This window comes from Enhydra lutris, unplaced genomic scaffold (assembly GCF_002288905.1).
Source record: "Enhydra lutris kenyoni isolate GAN:26980312 unplaced genomic scaffold, ASM228890v2 scaffoldscaffold9, whole genome shotgun sequence".
NCBI lineage: Eukaryota > Metazoa > Chordata > Mammalia > Carnivora > Mustelidae > Enhydra > Enhydra lutris.
Genome location: NW_019154093.1, coordinates 17570255 through 17587908, shown reverse-complemented (window position 1 = coordinate 17587908; position 17654 = coordinate 17570255). Strand labels below are relative to the sequence as shown.

General features: G+C 55.6%; 1 protein-coding gene across 1 annotated transcript in view; it reads left to right on the top strand.

Annotated features, from left to right (window-relative positions):
• The window catches only part of LOC111143433 (TraB domain containing 2B), a 223895-nt gene that overhangs the window by 192085 nt on the left and 14156 nt on the right, over positions 1-17654 (top strand). The window contains exon 4 of the mRNA XM_022497173.1: positions 5480-5654. Within this exon, the coding sequence (XP_022352881.1) occupies positions 5480-5654 (175 nt within the window). The remainder of the gene's footprint in view (positions 1-5479; positions 5655-17654) is intronic.

Below are 17654 nucleotides of genomic sequence, written 5' to 3'. Positions count from 1 at the left end.
GGGCTTCCCCCACCCCCACCCCATGCCCTCGGCTCTCCCCTCACACACCGCTCAAGCTCTGTGGGCCTCCGGGCTGTTCTGTGGGCCCCCTTGCCATCCTTCGCATTTCCCTTTCCCCAAGTATCATCCTGGCTCATCCCCCCATCTTAACTCAGACATCATCATCTCAGCAAGGTGGGCCCCAACTCCCTGATCTAGAATTGCCGCCTGGCCCCCGCTCCCACACTCTCAGCCTCTTTACTATGCTCCACTCCCCCACCAAGGTCTTTGTTGTCTTCTCACCAACTTATATATTTTGATTCACTGATAAGTGATTATTTATTGTTTGTCTCCCCCACTCCAGCGTAAGCTCCCTGAGGCCAGGGATTTGCATCTGTTTGGTCCGCCAGTATATTCTCCTTCACTAGGCCAGTGCCTGGCACAGGGCAGGACTCAGCAAATAGCTGCTGAATGAATGAATGAAATCATTTGTAAATACCAGGCCCAGTGCTATGAAAAGGGATATGGGGCAGTGGGGGACAGGACAGCCAGAGAGAGCCACCCTCGTGGGGCGGGCAGGAGAGAAGGGGACATTCCATATGGCCCCCAAGTGTGATCCTTGCTCCAAGGGAGGGTAGAGGGCGCCCCTGGAGCCTGTGGCAGGAGCAAGAGTTTAGATGGACTCTGGGTAAGAAGGAAGGATGCCTGCAAGGTGAGAGGTCAGGGAAGAACCTAACTTGGCCACGGGGAGGAGGTAGAGGAATGTTCCAGCAGAGGCGAGACAGAGCAGGAGCAGGGGTGTGAGTTTGGGCTGGAGGTGTAGCCGGGGACTGGGCCGAGAGGTTCTGTGTGCGCACACCACCCTCTAGAGCCAGAGCTCCCTGAAGCAAGGGTGTGCCTGGTTTCCCTTGGTCCCAAGGCCCAGTGCAGGGGCTGGCGCAGAGTGAGTGTCAGCGAATGGCTGTCCAGGAGAGCAAAGGTGGGTGTGTGTCATGCTCCGTGCAGTGGAGACAGTGAAAGGAAGGTTGTAGAGAGCCTGCAGAGGAGGCTCAGGACTCTGAGAGCTCTGATTCCGATCTGCATGTCCAAGAGCCCTGTGCCAGAGCCCCACCCTGTGTCATTTGCCGGGAGGAAGGCTGGCGAGTTCCGCGGCTGCAGGGACCTGGTTAGCACTCGGGGTGGCCTGAGCACGAAGTAGCTGGGCTGGGGGCAGGGGTGGGCGGGACAGGGCCCTGCTGCGGCCATGGCTGACAAGGAGCTGAGAGAGGGAAGAATGGGATGACCTCAGGAGATAGCAAGCTCAGATTTACTTTGAGCCTGTGTCCAGAACCACTGATTTGTCTCTGACAGGTGAACTGTGCTGGGGGTCCCCTGGCAGTGCCTGTCCTTGAAGCAAGACAGGGGGTGCCGTTGGACTGGTCACTCAGGTTAGCATAGCAAACTGGGAGGCACTCCCCTGGACCCCTGGGTACACAGGTAGAGTCTAGCCCCCAAGGGAGGGACTAGGCAGCCCTGCCCCCAGACACAGAGAAGCCTAGAATTGGGGTAGCCAGGCTAAATCCAGGGCCACGTGCTGATGGAAAAGGGGTCCGGGTGACATGGGGCTGCCTTTGTTGCAGGAGACCCCAAAAGCTGTGGGGAGCTGAGGACACACAGTCTGTAGGGGGGCAGTCACTGCTTGTAGGTAGGGAGGAAGTGGTGTTGGAGCGAGGCTTGAAAATGGAGTCTACCAGGTGGGGCCGAAGGGAGGGGCTGGCTGCCTGATTGGGTGGTGGGGGCGGAAAGTGTAGGGTCCTGAGGAACCATCTGCAGAGCAGGGGGCAGATTGTAGGGGACAGGGGGTGAAAATGCCTGCTGAGGGGCAGAAGCCCTGTAGTTCAAGTGGGAGAGGGATGTGGTCGGAAAGATGCCGCTGGCCACCATGCAGAGGATGATCCAGTGGTCTCTAGAGGCTGGGGCAGGACGGGGGCAGGGCCCAGGGTGGGGGACAGGCGCTAGCTGCATCTCAGTCTTGATCTCCTTTGCCTCCCCACCCCACCATCTCACCTCTGGAAACGGTTCATGCCCTAACCACCCACAGCTCCTGGGTCATTTGCACCATCGATGCCCCACAACCACAGAATGATGCAAAAGAAGCCTGTCTGAGCCCCCAGCCTGTGTTAGGTGGTGAGCAGCCATACACTCATCACTTTGGAGAGTGAAAGGTCAAATACAATTAAGGGTCAGAATAATTACCAGGCATGGGGAGTCTACCTTAGCCATGAAACCGGATCATCCTGGACCAAGCCGGACACACGGTTATCCAGGAGGTGCCTCTTCCCTGCGCCCACACCCCTCTCAAAGCATGGATCCCACGGTGACTCCCTCACTGGGCGGTGAGCCTCTTCCAGGGAAACAGATCCCATCTGAGGGTGCTCTGGGACCCCTAGCCTGACACACGGCTAGACCCATGGAAGTTCATGGAAGGTGTCTGTTGGATGGATGGACTGAAGAGAAGGGATGAGGCCCTTGAGGTCAGTGACGTCAGTAGACCCGAGCACTTGACCACCACACCTGACCCTGTCCTGGTTGTGGGCCAGGGGAGCCTACACTGGAGTCACTCCCCACGGCCCCACCCCAGCACTGCCTGGCCTGTCTATCTCATCCTCCCACCTCGGACTCATGACTCTAGGAGACCCCAGGGACCTGACATGTCCTTTTCAAAATTCTATGGTGTATCCTGCACTTAAACGTGTCACGGGAGATTTAAGGCTCCTGACAAGTCTAATGACATCATTAATTTGTTTCCCTCCCAGCCCGGGCACAAACCCAAGTCCCATCCTTGGCACGGAGCCAGGGCCCATCAGCAGGAAACATGCAGAGAATGTCAGCCAGCTGCCGGGCAGTCCCAGAAACCCCAGTGGCTAGCCTAACTCCTTCATGGCTTTGACATTGAACTTTCTGGTTCTTGTCCTTGTTTTTAGCTCCCTAAGGAATGAATGGAGATTCATCTTTTCACAAATGCACATTCATGGTCAGGAAGCAGAGGAGGAAGAGCCTCTGCCGGGACCCTTGGCAGAAGGGAAGGAAAGCAGGATGCTTCCTTCATGGCTCTCTGATGATTCTGAAGGCTTCTATTTGTCATCTCTGTCTCTACCCCCTGCCCAAGGCCACCCTTCACTGTAGCCTCTGCCATCATAGGGGGAAAAATGATGAAGCCAGCTCCATCCCCAGGCTCATTGTACAAAGCTGACATTCAGTCAAGACTTTCTTTGTGCTCTGCACTGTGCTAATAAGCACTCTCCAAAACTGAGCTTGTTTAATTCCTACAACAACATAGATTACTCCCATGTTACCAATTTGGACACAGAGTCTCAGACAGCACAAGTAACTTGCTAGTTCTAGAGAGGCAACCCAACTGGTAAGCGGTGAAAGAAGGATCCCATCCCAAGTCACCCTGGCTGTCTGACGCCAGGACCTGCTTCATCACCACCTACTGCCTCTCGGCTCGTTCCTTCGGGCATTCATTCACTGATGGAACAAATGTTTATTTCCTGGTACAACATCATCCCACATTCTCTCCCATACCTGAGGAACACAGAGGGCCATGCTTCCGGAAATAACCCTTCTGAGCCACAACTCCTTCTCCATTCAGGAGCCTTTCCTGGAGCTGCATCACGTCCAAATGTGGCCTGCTTTGTCAAGGCTGCCAATCATCCCTTCCATTATTGGCGGAAGGGGTAAGAAGAGCGCCATTCCTTCTTTTATCCATTTGCCCAGCACCGACTCTGATGGGGTACCAATCTCTGATTGAGTACTGGCAGGGCTGCTGCATACAGCTGTGCAGGTTGTGCACTGAGTAAGTTTAGGTTTCATCAGTCGTATCATGGCCTGTCTTCCCAGAACAGTGAATCAGGCCCCTATGGCAGAGAAGCCCATCCCCTCCCACTCTGGGGAGCACCCTGGTGCTTGGCCAGTAGATATCAGAGACAGATGTCCCAGCAGATATAAGAGACAGATGTCCAGGCCCTGTCCAAATCCTTGAAGCTTCAGCCTCTGCTGACGTCTCCATTTTCCTCAGAAGGAGTGTTGACAACTTGTCAGTGGCTCTAAAAGCCATGTGGCCGGGCCTCATGACCCTTGAGGGCTAATCCCTACAGGTCTTTATTCTCGTCATGCCAGACTATCCACCTAGCTAGCCCATTGGGCAGCAAGGCCTTGTGTTCTGTGCATTAGCCTGAGTTGATGAAGAGAGAAATGGAAGAGGAGACTCCAGATGGAAGACATCCTATGCACTAGAGCTTGGAAGGTGGAATGACTGTGAAGGGTTATGGGGAAATAGAGAGGATGTTCTGACTCATGCCTCATCTCCTCCATGCCCTATGGCTTCTTCTCAGACCCCACCCACCACTGGAGGCCACAGTGCTGGGACACCTGGACCTGACCTCCAAGACAGGAAGACAAAATGCTGGGAATGGAGGAATCCAGGAGGAGGCAACACAGTGAGGAGAGACAGCATGACTTTATGCTCAAGGTTCCAGAAATGTTTCTGGGCACCTACCAGTGTCAGGCACTGGGGGCCCAGGAGTGACAAGAGCTCTGTCCCTAGACTCAAAGAGCTCTCTGCCTAGTTCAGTAACATGTCAGTGACACTTGTCAGGCACTGGGGGCCCAGGAGTGACAAGAGCTCTGTCCCTAGACTCAAAGATCTCTCTGCCTAGTTCAGTAACATGTCAGTGACACTTGCCCCAGGCCACAGAACTGGGTGTGGACAGTGGGTGCAGAGCTGATAAATGTGGAAAGTTCTAAGCCTGGTTGTGGAAGAAACCATCATTATGGGAGGCAGCTGTGGTCCTGGATTTGACGTTTTTAAGAAGGGATGGAGGGATTTGGTTCTGCCCTGGGAATTCGTGGAGCTGGAGATGGAGAGATGGTGGTGGCCAGCCAGGGCTCAGACACTGGGGAAAACGGAGGCTGTGACCTCTCCTGTCATCTCTGTGGGGTGGGCCGAGCTAAACCTAGCCCATGATAGCACCCACCATCTCACCTAATCCCCATCTTATGCATGAAGAAACTAGAGCTCAGAAGAGTTAAGTAACTTGGCCAAAGTCACACAGTGTCAGAACCAGGCCTGAATCCAGGTCAGCCCAATCCTGTATCCTGTGGCCTTTCTGCTACACCGGGCAGCTCAGCTGACCTCCCCACCTACCTGCTGACCCGAATTCCTTGCACGCTGGGCTGGGTGCTGAAGGAGCCAAGAGTCATCTGGCCTCCTGGGCCCTCTGCATTCTGGAAGCGGAGGGTCACCAAGGCAGGGACACAGGAGTCATACCTCCTTGTGCTGCCACCTCACCAGCTGTGTGACTTTGCACACGTCTCTGAATCTTTCCACTCTCACTTTCTTCATTTGTATAGTCCATTCCAGGGCCTATTTAAGAAACGTAAGTGCCCTGCTCTGCCGGGCTGTGTGCCTCTGCCGTGCCCCGGGAGCACTGAAGGCAACTCTGCCTTGCCTTTGCAGCTGCCCAGCTTCATCAACACCACCCTCCCGCCGCACGAGCAGGTGACAGCCCAGGAGATCGACAGCTACTTCCGCCACGAGCTCATCTACAAGAGGAACGAGCGGATGGGGAAGAGGGTCATGGCACTTCTGCAGGAGAATGAAGATAAGATCTGCTTCTTCGCCTTCGGAGCAGGTGTGGGCCCGAGTGGGGGAGGAATGATTTGCAGAGTCTGTAAGGGCTGGGAGATGTTGTAGACTATCTCCTGTCCTCTCCTTCCTGAGGGAAAGTGTGGAAGTTCAGAATGGAGCAGGAGAAGCCATGCAGCCCACTTCTCCTGTGTCTTGCCAAGGGTTCTTCCGTAATAGGCCCCGTGGGCAAGAAGGGTGACCCTGCCAGGGCCAGGACAGCTTCTGGGGGCCCTTCGTGCCCCAAAAGGCCATGCTAAGAGCCCATCCTGCAGAGCCAGGGCCAAGCCTGGGAGCGCTACGGGGCCCAATGGAGAGAGGCGGGCTCCAGCACCCCATGGCCCGGCTTCACGGCCTGGTCCAGCCCCCCTCTGGGTTGAGTGACCTTGGCACAGTACCATCAAGGGCGCAAGCCCCTCTTCTATAAGTGGACAGTGATAGCAATGACTACGTGATGAACTAAAAATCTCTATCCTGTGGAAGAGGTACAAAGATTAGTGGTAATGTTTCAATAACCTAGTAGCAAGAACTCAGAACGGCATCTGGCTTCACCGTCTCCGCCAGCATCAGGACAGGTAATAGACCCTTCATCATCCCACCATGGGCCGTGAGCTTGATGCTTCTCCTGGGGACTCTGGCCTCTCTGTGCAAAGGGAAGTCAGGTCCAGATACAAGGCTTGCTGCTCCTCCCGACCCCATCTCCCCTTCCCTCCTCTCCCTCAATCCTTCCTTGCTTGTGGCTGTCTCCCGTGATGACAGCAATGTCTATGATGGGACCAGTGGATGGCATTTGCCTCCTTTATCAGTCAGCTGTGGCTCCAGAGCCACGGGATAGAGATGTCTGTCTTGCTTACATGGGCGCAAACCACCTCCTGCTGTGTCACAGTGAAGGGGGCGGCACCATGTCTGGGGGGAGGAGGTGGTGAGCCCTCACGGCTGCTGCCTCTCCGCCCTCCTCCCCTGGCCCCTGGCCTGCGCTGCATCTGCCCGCTCCGGCCATGCGTCCCTGTAACCCGGGTCGGTCCTGATTCTGCTGTGGGAGGTCTGCCTCCCCGGCCCCACCATTCAACTCGGTACACGTCAAGGGGAGAGCCAGGGTCCTCTGACTGCCTGTGCTCCCTCTCTGTGGTCCTCAGCATGGGGGAGTCTTGTGGGACAGCGTCTGTGAGGCACACCTGCAACTGGACAGAACCAGTCCTGGCTCGCGGTGGAGCATGACCATGACCTGTTGTGGCCTGTGGCCGGTCCCTTCCCCTCTGACAACCTTAGTGAACTCATCTGAACAGAAGGATTCAAAAGCACAGGGGCCACTGGTGATTCCAAGAGCTAACTGAACAGTTTTCAGAGAAGAGAGGGGTTCCTCTAAGGGGTGTCTAAAGAAGCCAGAAGGGGCAGGACCGTGGAGAGGGCAAGGCTACCCTCTAGGTGCAGGATACCTACTGGGGACCTGGCATGAGTCAGGACAGCTTTGGGGATTGGGAGGGGAGTAAGTGCACCCCAACACACCCTGTCACCATCCAGCTGCCCTCTAGTCCTCCCTCCGTGGGCATCTGGGTTGTGCTCCTGCCCAGAATGGTCCCCCGCTGACTAAAAAGGGGAGCCATTCTGAGCCCAGCCAGCCTTGTGGCTTCTCTCTAGGCATAGGAAGGGCCCCTGGTGAGCCTGATCCCTGAGGGAGGCCAGTTAGAGATCCAGCATTCCACATGGCCCACCCGAGTGGTAGGACCTCCTGCCCCAGCTGTCCCACGGCCCAAGACCAGAGCCACCCAGGGTCTGAGCCTGGCCCTTTCCTGTGAGTGAGGGAACAGAGGGCTTGGAGATGAAAATCACAGCAATGCGGGCAGTCTTGGGCACTGGCCTGCTTCTGAAACCCAAGTCCACAGAGACACAAATGTGCCCTCAAGCACCCGGGCAGCACGCAGCCACCATGCCCATTTCCAGTTTCTTCCCCATCTCTGCAAACTAGCTGGCCCCTAGATGGCCCTGTGGACAGGCCACCAAAAAGACTCACATCCATCCACTCTTTCCATCCCCATCACCACTGTCCCGGGCCAAGCCTCCATCAGCTCCAGGCTCCTGGCTCCAGCTCTGCCTTCGCCGCCTCCAGGCTGCTCCCCCCATAGCAGAGCCAGCGGCTGCTGCTGGCTCTGGTTCCCACCCTGCCTTGAGCTCCTGGAGGGCCCCCACCACGTGATTACTCTGGGGTTTCAGTAGCATATAACAGGTTTCAAGCTTGATGGGCTTGTAAAAGAATGAATGAGGGAAAGAATGAGCACATGAATGAACGCTGACCAGATCCTTCCCTCCTAGTCTCATCTGGGCCTGGTGGACACAAGACCCGTAAAGTCAGGCTCTCAGAGGCCTGTTGTCCAAGGATAAGCCCAGAACCATGTGCAGATCTTGCTGGCAGCTGCCCCCTGGAGGCTCAGCCTGTCCTGAAACAATGGTCTGAGAATTTGAAGGCTGGAGGCAGCCTCCGAGCTCAAGCCGGCCCACCTCGTCAGAGCCCCAGACTGACGGAGGGCCCTTCAGGCCAAGATCTGGGTGAACCTCACAGCAAGTCAGGGAGAGAGCCGGGACTGGACCCCGGGCCCGGGAGCTACACACCAGGAGCTCTGTTCTCATGTGCAGTCAGGGAGCCCGCTGTACAGACCCATATTGGCATAACATGCCCCCACATAATCCGTAGCGAGAAACGTCCACGCCCACCTCGCTGCCTTCTTATGGCCATAACTCCCGAGCCCCACACCCTAGGGCAAGGCTGACTGCTGAGCAGGCCAGGCCCCAGCACTCAGGCAGCCTGCCACCTGCAGACGGCCGGCAGACACAGCCCGCCCTCTCCACATGCTCCTTCCTGTCTGGGCACCTCTGCGGTCCCATCTCAGGCCTTCCTCAGCTCACCTCTGCTCCAGAATCCCCTCCTGGAAGCCCCCAGGCGCAGACTGGGGTCTCCAGAGCTGATGGCGGTCGGCCACCCCCTCTCCCTTCTGCTCCAGAGACATTCGGTACAAAGAGTAAGAGGTTTGGTGTGGGGAGGCTAGGGGGCAAAGGGGGGCTCTACCATTGTAGACACCAGGAAAGCCATTTCCTCTCTAAGGGCCTCAGTCTCTCAAGTGCAAAATGGGGATAATACACCTGCCTCATCAGACTGTGCTAAATATGTTCACTTTAGATCACAGGGTTAACATTCTCTACAGCAGTTTCGGGCGGGGGGGGTGTCTTTATAATAAAAACTCCTACTGTGTGCCAGCCCCCCTCCAGGCCCTGACGTTATATTACCTTTGTCATCTTCACAGTAACACCATGAGATGGGCCTTATCATACTCATTTTGCAAATGAAAACTAAGTCCCAGAGAGGAAGAATGGCTTCCTCCAGGCCATGCACGCAGACCTTCAACTTGAACCCCGACTTCTAGGGTCCCAGTCCCAGCCGTTTCAGAAATGTGGGCGGTTTTGTGGGAAGGGTATCCTTGTATCTGGCCCACCCCACAGAAGAGTGGTCTCCTTGGTGTCCGTGATGTTTCTATAGCAAGGTACCATCTGACTGACCTCTTGGAGAGGTTACTCAGTGGCAACTGGGGTGTGAACGTGTGTGACAATTCTGACCAGGCCTGGTGACATCTAGGGGCCCAGATGGAAGCCCTGCCTCTCCAGGAGGTGTCTGTGGTCAGTGTGGAAACCCAGATGTTCTAGAATGACCTAAGCCACTGCCATGGGGAGGAATGCCAGCCCAGGGGGAGGGAAGGCCTGATTCTCGACTATCAGGCTCAAGGTCAAGCTGAACTTGCTGGGCCCCCACAGATCTCATGCAGGTTCGTAGATTTCTTGGGTTTCTTCTACTCTGTAAGTACCTTAAAAAAAAAAAATAGGTACTAGGTGGTAAGTTTTTATTAATTATATTTATTCAATTTACAGGCTTATCTGATCTAAAATGATCTTCTTTCTACCATGTTGGAAGTTGAACATCTTTTACTTTAAAAAACAAAACAAAACAAAATGTTGGTGATACAAGGCAAAGGGAGCTCTCAGAGCCTTTACTTGGCAAAAGAAAAAGCTGGTAACTATATTGTTCCCCTGTGCACCCTGCTTTTCTTACAGTGGGACAGAATGGAGCATGTCTGAAACATGATGTAAAGAATGCCATAGGAGCGTTGAGGCTGCTCAGTGAGGAAAATTACTAACCCAGGCTTCTGAGACGGCAGGAAGGGTGGGATCAGAGCTCAGGTAGAGGGTCTGGCCCTAGGTAGAGAAGGGCATTTCCTCACCTGTAATGGAAGGAGGAAGGAGGCCAGCAGATGGGTGATTTGCTAGTGGAAAAGTCACCTGATGGCTTTCTAATCAGAGCTCCTCTCTAGAGAGGGTAAAGGCATCTGCAGAGAAAGAGGAAGCAAGTGGAAACCAAGGTTCTTGGTTTAAAGAGAGAGCATTGGGCCTAAATGCAAGTGAGACTGGCCATAAGGAGTGGCATGGACAGGAAGTTAAACAGACCAAATCTCCCAGCATCAAGTTCATTCCCTTTAGTCACACGGTACCTCCTGGGCCCCGGGCCCCAGAGGGGTAGGGAGGTCTCAGTCCCAAGCAATAAAAGAAGATTACAATGTTGTCCCTAGCACCAGGGAACTGGGCCTTCTTGAGATCTGTTAATCTATCAGCTAATCCTGGAACCTGGAATGGATCGAGTAACATAGGAGCTGGCAGAGCTGGGGTGGAGATACAAACCAGACTCAAAGGTGGACCAGATAACCACTAGAGCCCACTCATTTCAAACTCTGGAGCCAGTGCTTACCGTACATTCCAGAACCCTGAAGGGCTATAATCTGAATATGGTTCTACCTGCTGGCCTTCCAAAGCCCTTTGACACCCCACATCCTCTCATCCCAATCTTCTCACGTTCTAGTAGAGTTTGCCTCAGTCACTCCTGGATTCGTGGGAGGGTTTTGGAGCTAAGAGCTTCCAGGCCATGGAGAGCCCTCCCTGAGGGCTGCGGCCACCTGCCCCCACGAGCAATGGAAGTCCCCTTGGCAGAAAGCGTGCTCAGGCAGGCAGTGTGAGCGGCAGAGACTTTGGTGCTGCGGCTGCTGCCCGAGTGCCCGCCCACCCGGCCCCTGCCAGCTTCTTTCTCTCCCCAGCCCAAGCGCCACAAGCCCACACTCAGCGGCATGCTGGGGAGCCGGAACACAGAAGCCGAGTGGTGGTGCAGGCCCCAGCTCGAGAGCAGGGCTGGAAGCCCAGCGTCCCGGAACACCCGTAATATCTTTCTTGTAAATAACAGCGGCCGCAGCTCCCTACAAGGGGCACCATCCTGATTGAAGGACATTCATAGGACCTTTACGTCCTCCATTCCCCTTGGAGGGAGAGAGAATGGTATTTATTATCCCATTGGGCAGACAGGTAAATCGAGGTACAGATAGGAAGTGAGAGACACAGACCTGGAGTGAATTGATGGTCACGCTGATAGGCCATCCCCATTGATGACCAGTCCCCGCCCTGCCCAGAAAAGATCCAGCTGCTGCTTGGCTGTCTGTGCTGCAGACTGTGTCCCTCTCCTCTTCTGCCTGGCCTTTCCACCAACTCCTCTCTAGGCTCCCACAGCCCTGTAGGATTTCCTTATCACAGCCTGGCTTGTGCCGAGCTCCTTTGTCATCTCCCAGTCTAGGAGGGAAGGTAAGACAGAGAAGGCTTCCCGGAGGAGGTAAGAACCAGTTAAAATTTTCTTGATGCTGGTCCAGCTGCATCATCCCTACAGCCCTCAGGACAATATCCACAGCCGCCTCCCTCCCGCCGGGGTTCTCCACTCGGCAGCCTCAGGAACGGAGCTCATGGCTGAGCACAGAAGAACCGCCATGTCCCCTGGAGGGCCCTCCTTCACCTTGGGAATGAGGGACGCTGCAAACAGGCAGCACACACCCAGCCGTTTTCTCCCCACGCAGGGGCACGCCCATGGCCTGCCACACTCCCCACGCTGGAACATGAGGCCACAGCATCCGGAAGTGTTTCAGAATTTCCAACGGCTCTTCAAAGGGCGCTGCTCCCCACCACACTCGCATCTGGCAGCTGGCACGCCTGCTCCGGGCTGTGATCCTTGGCCAGAGTCGCCCTTCCTGTTTCAGCCCAGAGCAGCCAGCCAGCCAGGGGAACATCCATCTGCTAGCTCGTCCCTCACGGGAGCCACCCCTGCCCTCTGGGATGGGGGAGAGGAAGGAATGGAGGACGCATGCCCCAGGCTGGATCTGTCAGGGAGCCGGGATTCATGGAACATCGGCCACGGGCTCGGCACTCCTGCGGGGCCGCATAGGGAAGGCAGGAGAAGAAAGTGGCCTCATTAAGAGCACGGGCTTTGGAGCCAGACTGCCTGACCTAGAAACCTAGCGCTTCTCCTTAGAGGAAGTGGCCCGGGCAGACCAGGTGCTTCACTTCCTGACATCAGATTTCTCCTCCCGAAAATGAGCCTGAGAGTCAGGGGGCTGGTCCTTGGACTGCTCGGTGCCTGGGGCAGTGCCGTCTCTGGATAAATGGGAGCCCTCGGTGTTATTAATGCTTCTGAGTCCTGGCCCCTCAGAGCCCATAGTCCCCCAAGGACAGGACTCCCCTGACCCAGGAGAGAGTAGGGCCATCCAGGGAGAAGGAGGAGGCAGAGGGGCAGAGGAGGCAGCCATCTCCATCCTCCAAGGACTCAGATGAACACTGCGCAGCGACCCCCAGAGCCGGCTCAGCTCCAATCAACGGTGAGGCTCAGGAGCAGGTTGGCCAGCAGGGAGCTCTCCTGGGTCCCGGCTGCTACCTTGGCCACAGTGAGTCCCAGACTGGGCACCACCCCCTGCAGCCACAGAACCCCTCACAGGCTCTGTCTCTGGGGCTCTCCCCCAGGGCCTCACCGTGACCTCAAACCGCTCTGCACAGTGTTTGCTTGGGTCTAGAGTGGTGTCAGGCCCCAGGAGGAAAGGCTGCCTTGTCTGACCCATCTCAGGACCCCCCAGGGCCTGGCCCGTACCTGACATGTAGGAGGTCCCTGAAAGGGCTTGTGGCTCCAGGCCCTCAGGGTAAAAACCTCCAGCACTTATGCCCTCACGGATAGGGTGGGGTGCTTGGAGGAGACTTCCTCACGGCTAAATTAATTGAAAGACGACCTGCTCCAAAGAGAATGAAAAAGCTCAAACAAACCCTAGGGATTTTAGAAGAACCAAGAGGATTGGTGTGGAGGGATGGGCCTGGTGGGGGATGGGGGGCATGCTTCTACAAGGACAGACACAACTGGGGGAGGTCGTGAATGGGACCCCAAGCCGGACGACTGTCAGACAGGTGTCAGAGGCCCAGAAGCAGCTCCAGCCCTAGAGGGAGGCTTCGCGGTGCCCAGGGAGCAGCTGCCCCCAGAAGTGCCCTTTAAACAGGCACACTCCAAGCCATGAGCGAGCTCAGGCCTGCCCCAGTTCTGCCGCCTCCTCTCGGTGTGACGCTGGGCAAGTTCTGCTCTGGCCTCAGAAACATCGCAGTGAGGTCAAGTGACACGATAAATCAAAGTGTCCAGTTCTGCCTGAGTTCTGGAGAGATGGGAGGTGGGGTTGTTTTTCTTGGTATTTGTATCCATCCTCCCATTATTTAACAGCAGAGCTAAGCTGACCGGCTGAAGTCTCAGGACTCTTTGTTTCTGATTGTCCTGGGTTCTGGCAGCTTCCAGAGAAGAGCAGATGATAAAGGGGGCGGAATCGGGTTCCACCTGGATACGCCCAGCTCCCCGGAGTGTGTCTGAACCCCCTCTGAGCAGGTCTGACAAGCACTCAGTGACTCTCTACTTCATACCTCCAGAGAGGGGGCCCTCACTCCCTCACAGAGCGAGACAGTTGTCTGAGAGAGTGTTTTTTGGGCCCCGCTGAAACCTGGCCCCTTAGTCCTGTGCTGCCATGATCCAGAATCCCATAGCTTGCCCCACTTTCCTGACCCTCACCGTGCCCCACCTCCCCTTTCACTTCACATTCCAACAACCTGGAACCCTGGGTGGTGGGCTGCACAACCACGCTTTTCTTCCGTTTGTACCCACAGAAGTGAAGTGCTAACTCCCGTCGTGAAGGCCCTTCCTTCAGCCCCATAGCCCCTGGCGGGGCTCCCTCACTGCAGGGCTCTCCCTGCCACATAAGGCCGTGCATGCCTGTCCCGCAGGCCCAGCCCCAGACTGCGATCTCCTCTGGGGTGGGGACCATGTGTCTCAGCTCCAGGACAAGACTGGGTGCAGGGGACACATCATCTCAGTCCTTCCTGAGCTAAAAACACCCCCGCCCTGCCCTGGCTGGCCCAGCAGGAGAAAGGAAACCCAATTCTGCCAGTTTCCCAGGCTGACCTTCCTTGGAAGATCAGAAGCCCCATGATACCCCCAGTTGTCCGTCCATCCCCAGGTCCCTCCATCCAGCCCTTCTGTCACACTTCCTCGGGAAAACAAACACCTCTGTCACTTGGCATCCGGCTGGCTAATCCTGGCAGTTGGATTAGCATTTGAAAGTTTCCCTTGCATTAATTTCAGACAGAACATAAATATGAGCTTGGGATCCCTCTTCCAGGAGGAGAAAACTGGAAACCCAGCGTGCTCACTGGAGAGAAAACATGTGTGCTGGCCGAGGGGAGCCTGTGTTACTTTGGAGCCATTGTGGGAACATCTGGTTCTCCCCCTCTGCACGGCCCCCCCAACACTATCTTGAAATTACCCTGTTAATTGGCCCATTCTTCTTGCTGAGCACTCACACACTTTTCTGTCTGATCTGGTGAACCCTGAAAGGACACACATTGCTGACAGTTCCCGGCCCCCCAAATGTGAACTCGGAATCCTTCGCAGATGCTAAGACCTCAGAGCAAATGTACTAGAACGTGCAGCAAACTAGGACATGGCTGGATAAAAGTCAGAGCTTGGCATTTTACCAGTTGTGTGATCTAGGGCAAGTCCTTTCCTCTCTCTGAGCTCTAGTTTCCACGTCTGTAAGCGGTAGGGTACCTCAAAAGGTTGCCACAAGGCTGAAATGAAATGATGTTCGAGAAACACCCAGGAGACTTACCGAGTAGGAGTTTGTGCTTCGGTTATCCAGTGATGGACTCCTAGAACTGGGAAGACCCAGGAGACCATGGAAGACAACGGAGGCACAAAGAGGGGAAGGAAACTGCCTGAGGTCACGCAGCCCATTAGCTGTGGAGCCAGGTTTTCTGTCCTAATCCCACAACAGGGTTCTTTGCTCTGTTGTACCCTGCCTTCCCATGTCGGGAGGCTACCAGGCTGGAGCCAGCTGAGGAGTAGAGGCTAGATCCAGCCTCCGCTCCGTTTGCTGAGTCTGGTGCCCTGGCACAGGCCTGCTTATACCTGGAAGAAGGGGAGTCTTTTCTCCACACTAAAACATGATGGGGCTGTGCCCACTGGGAGCAGGTCGCCTTCCCTGTTTGTTTCTTTCTCTCTCTCTCTTTTTTTAAAGATTTTATTTATTTATTTGACAGAAAGAGAGAGAAATCACAAGTAGGCAGAGAGGCAGGCAGAGAGAGAGGAGGAATCAGGCTCCCCACTGAGCAGACAGCCCAGGATCTGTGGGGCTTGATCCCAGAATCCTGAGACCATGACCTGAGTCAAAGGCAGAGACTTAACCCACTGAGCCACCCAGGCACCCCGCCTTCCCTGTTTCTATATGAATGTCCTCTAAGTGGTACTCTGACTTGTGGGGTCCAGGAGACAATCACCAAATGAGCCCCACCATTTGTAAGACCTATAATCCTTCTGCCCCACAACCATGTATGTCTCCTCCTGGCTACAGGGGTCCCTCCTCCAGGAAGCTTTCCATGATATCCTCAGTAGATGAGTCTCTCCACTGCCATGCCCTGTGTTTTCATTTCTGGGTTCTTTTTCTCTTCTCTCTTTTCCTCTCTATCTCTGTCTCTTTATATCTCTGCCCTGTTTTTGTCTTTTTCTATCTCTTGCTTTCCATTTCAGTGTCTCTCCTTTTCTCTCTCTCCCTCCCACTGTCTCTAAGTCTCTTACAGCCTGTCTCCCAGCCCCTCTCTCCCCCTCTCATCTGTCTGTCTTCTCTCTGTTTCCTTGTGTCCTGGCACTCTCTCCCTCTCCCGGGAGACACTCCTGGGAGTGTCTCTTTTCTCTCTCAGCCCCTCTGTTGTCTCCTCTCCCCTAGTCTCTGTCTCTGTCGCTCTGCGTGCCCCACCCCTCACTGTCCTGCCTCCCTTCCCTCCTCTCCTCGTCCATGTAGCCTCTGCAGATGAAATGGAACCGACCTTCCTGCAGAGAGCTGGCCAGGAAACAGCTGTCAGTGCTGGAAGGAGCAGCTGAGCAGTGGCCAGGAGACTCCAGGAGCCTGGGCAAGCCCGCAGGCTAAGCCCCAACATTGGGGCCCCTTTGGAAACTTTCCACACCTTCCCTGCAGGTTTCAGGATGGGCGTGGTGATGTTTTCAGGATTTGTGACCTTGGAGGCAAGCCTAGGCCCTGTCTGCCAGCCTCCGGGGACAGCATGCACCAAGCCCTGACTCAGGCTGGTGCGAGCTCCTGGGATTGGTGGAATCTGCGGGAGCATCACCAAGAGGCGGGGCGGGGGCTACAAGGGAAGGGGATCTGTGAGCTCAGGTCTCCTGGGGATAGGGTGAGATCAGGGCAAGGATATGGAGTAGCGGGTTTTGTCATTCATTCATTCAACAAACATTCATGAAGCCACCACTGTATGCCAGACTTGGGCTTAGCCCTGAGGCCAAGGATGAATCAGACGTGGCTCATGCCCTCGAAAAACTCAGTCTCCCTTCAAATGGCTTGTTGAGAACGCATTCTGACAGGGGCATCTCTGGGGGTGATGTGGGTGGGAAGATCATTCCAGCTGCAGAGAGAGAGCAAGGAAGGCCATGTCTGCAGTGACTCAGGCAGAAGCTGATGGGGACCTGAGCTGGTCAAGCATGAATAGGAGAGAGAAATCAGAAGGCCTCTGGTCACTCACTGGATGAGGAGGGCGAGGAAAAGTCAAGCCAGAGCCCATCTGAGTTGGATAACAGAGCTCAGTTGTGACACATCCCAGGAGGGGAGGGTGAGCTGGGTTTTGTAGACTCTGGAGGCTGTTAGGTACAGACGTCCGGTAGGCTGCCGGACAGTCAGGTCTGGGCGAGGACAGTAGTTCCAGAGTGGTCCACACTGCATGGTGATTGAAACCATCATGTGGATGATTTGTCCACAGATTGTGGGGGAGCAGAAGGCTATGGACATGATTCTTGAGGCCCCCACATTTACTGGACAGGAGAAGGGGGATGCGGGGCAGTGAGAGGGCTACAAAGAAAAGCAGGACAGCACCATGTCCTGGGGTCCTCTGAAGCCAAGCCCAGAGAGGGAAGGGCTGGGGCCGCACTGGGCGCACAGGCTCAGGAATGGGTGGCTGGTGTGTGTTATCCTGGGGCAGGGGTTCACAGGGAGGGCGCCCCTTGGAGCTATGCAGGAGCGGCCTCTTGTAGGGGGCAGGCAACGGGAGACTCTGGTCTCTGCCTTGCAGGGAAGGAAGTGAAGGCGGGCGTGGCTTAGAGAAGTAAAGATGGGATTTGCAAAAATCGTTGCTGATGGCTTCCAACTAGTTTCTCAAAGTATCTGGAGTCTTCTGTTCAGGCAGGGTCTGGAGCTGCTGAGGCTGAGGACATGGATGGGGCACTGACTGGACCCCGAAACGCTGTCAGGCAGCGCTCCGGATCCAGCTGGAGCTCTGTATGGCTTGAGCCCTTCCGAGCACCACCTCCCCCAGCATCAGGAATGTTCCTCTCAGAGCGGGTCGCACAGCTTAGTAAATATTCACCATGGCTCCTATGCAGCTGGAGGCGGCCTGCTCTCCCTGGTCGCTCTTGAAATCTTCTGGGCGGACCACTGCTGGGCCTGGAGGCCCTCGCCTTTAAAGGGTCTCCATGGAGGCATGGAAGGAATGGCCTTTGCTGCCAGGAGTAAATTCCAAGAACTGCTGGCAGGGAGCTCCTGCAACCCGTTTGCCAAAGGCCACCATGCCCAGGCTC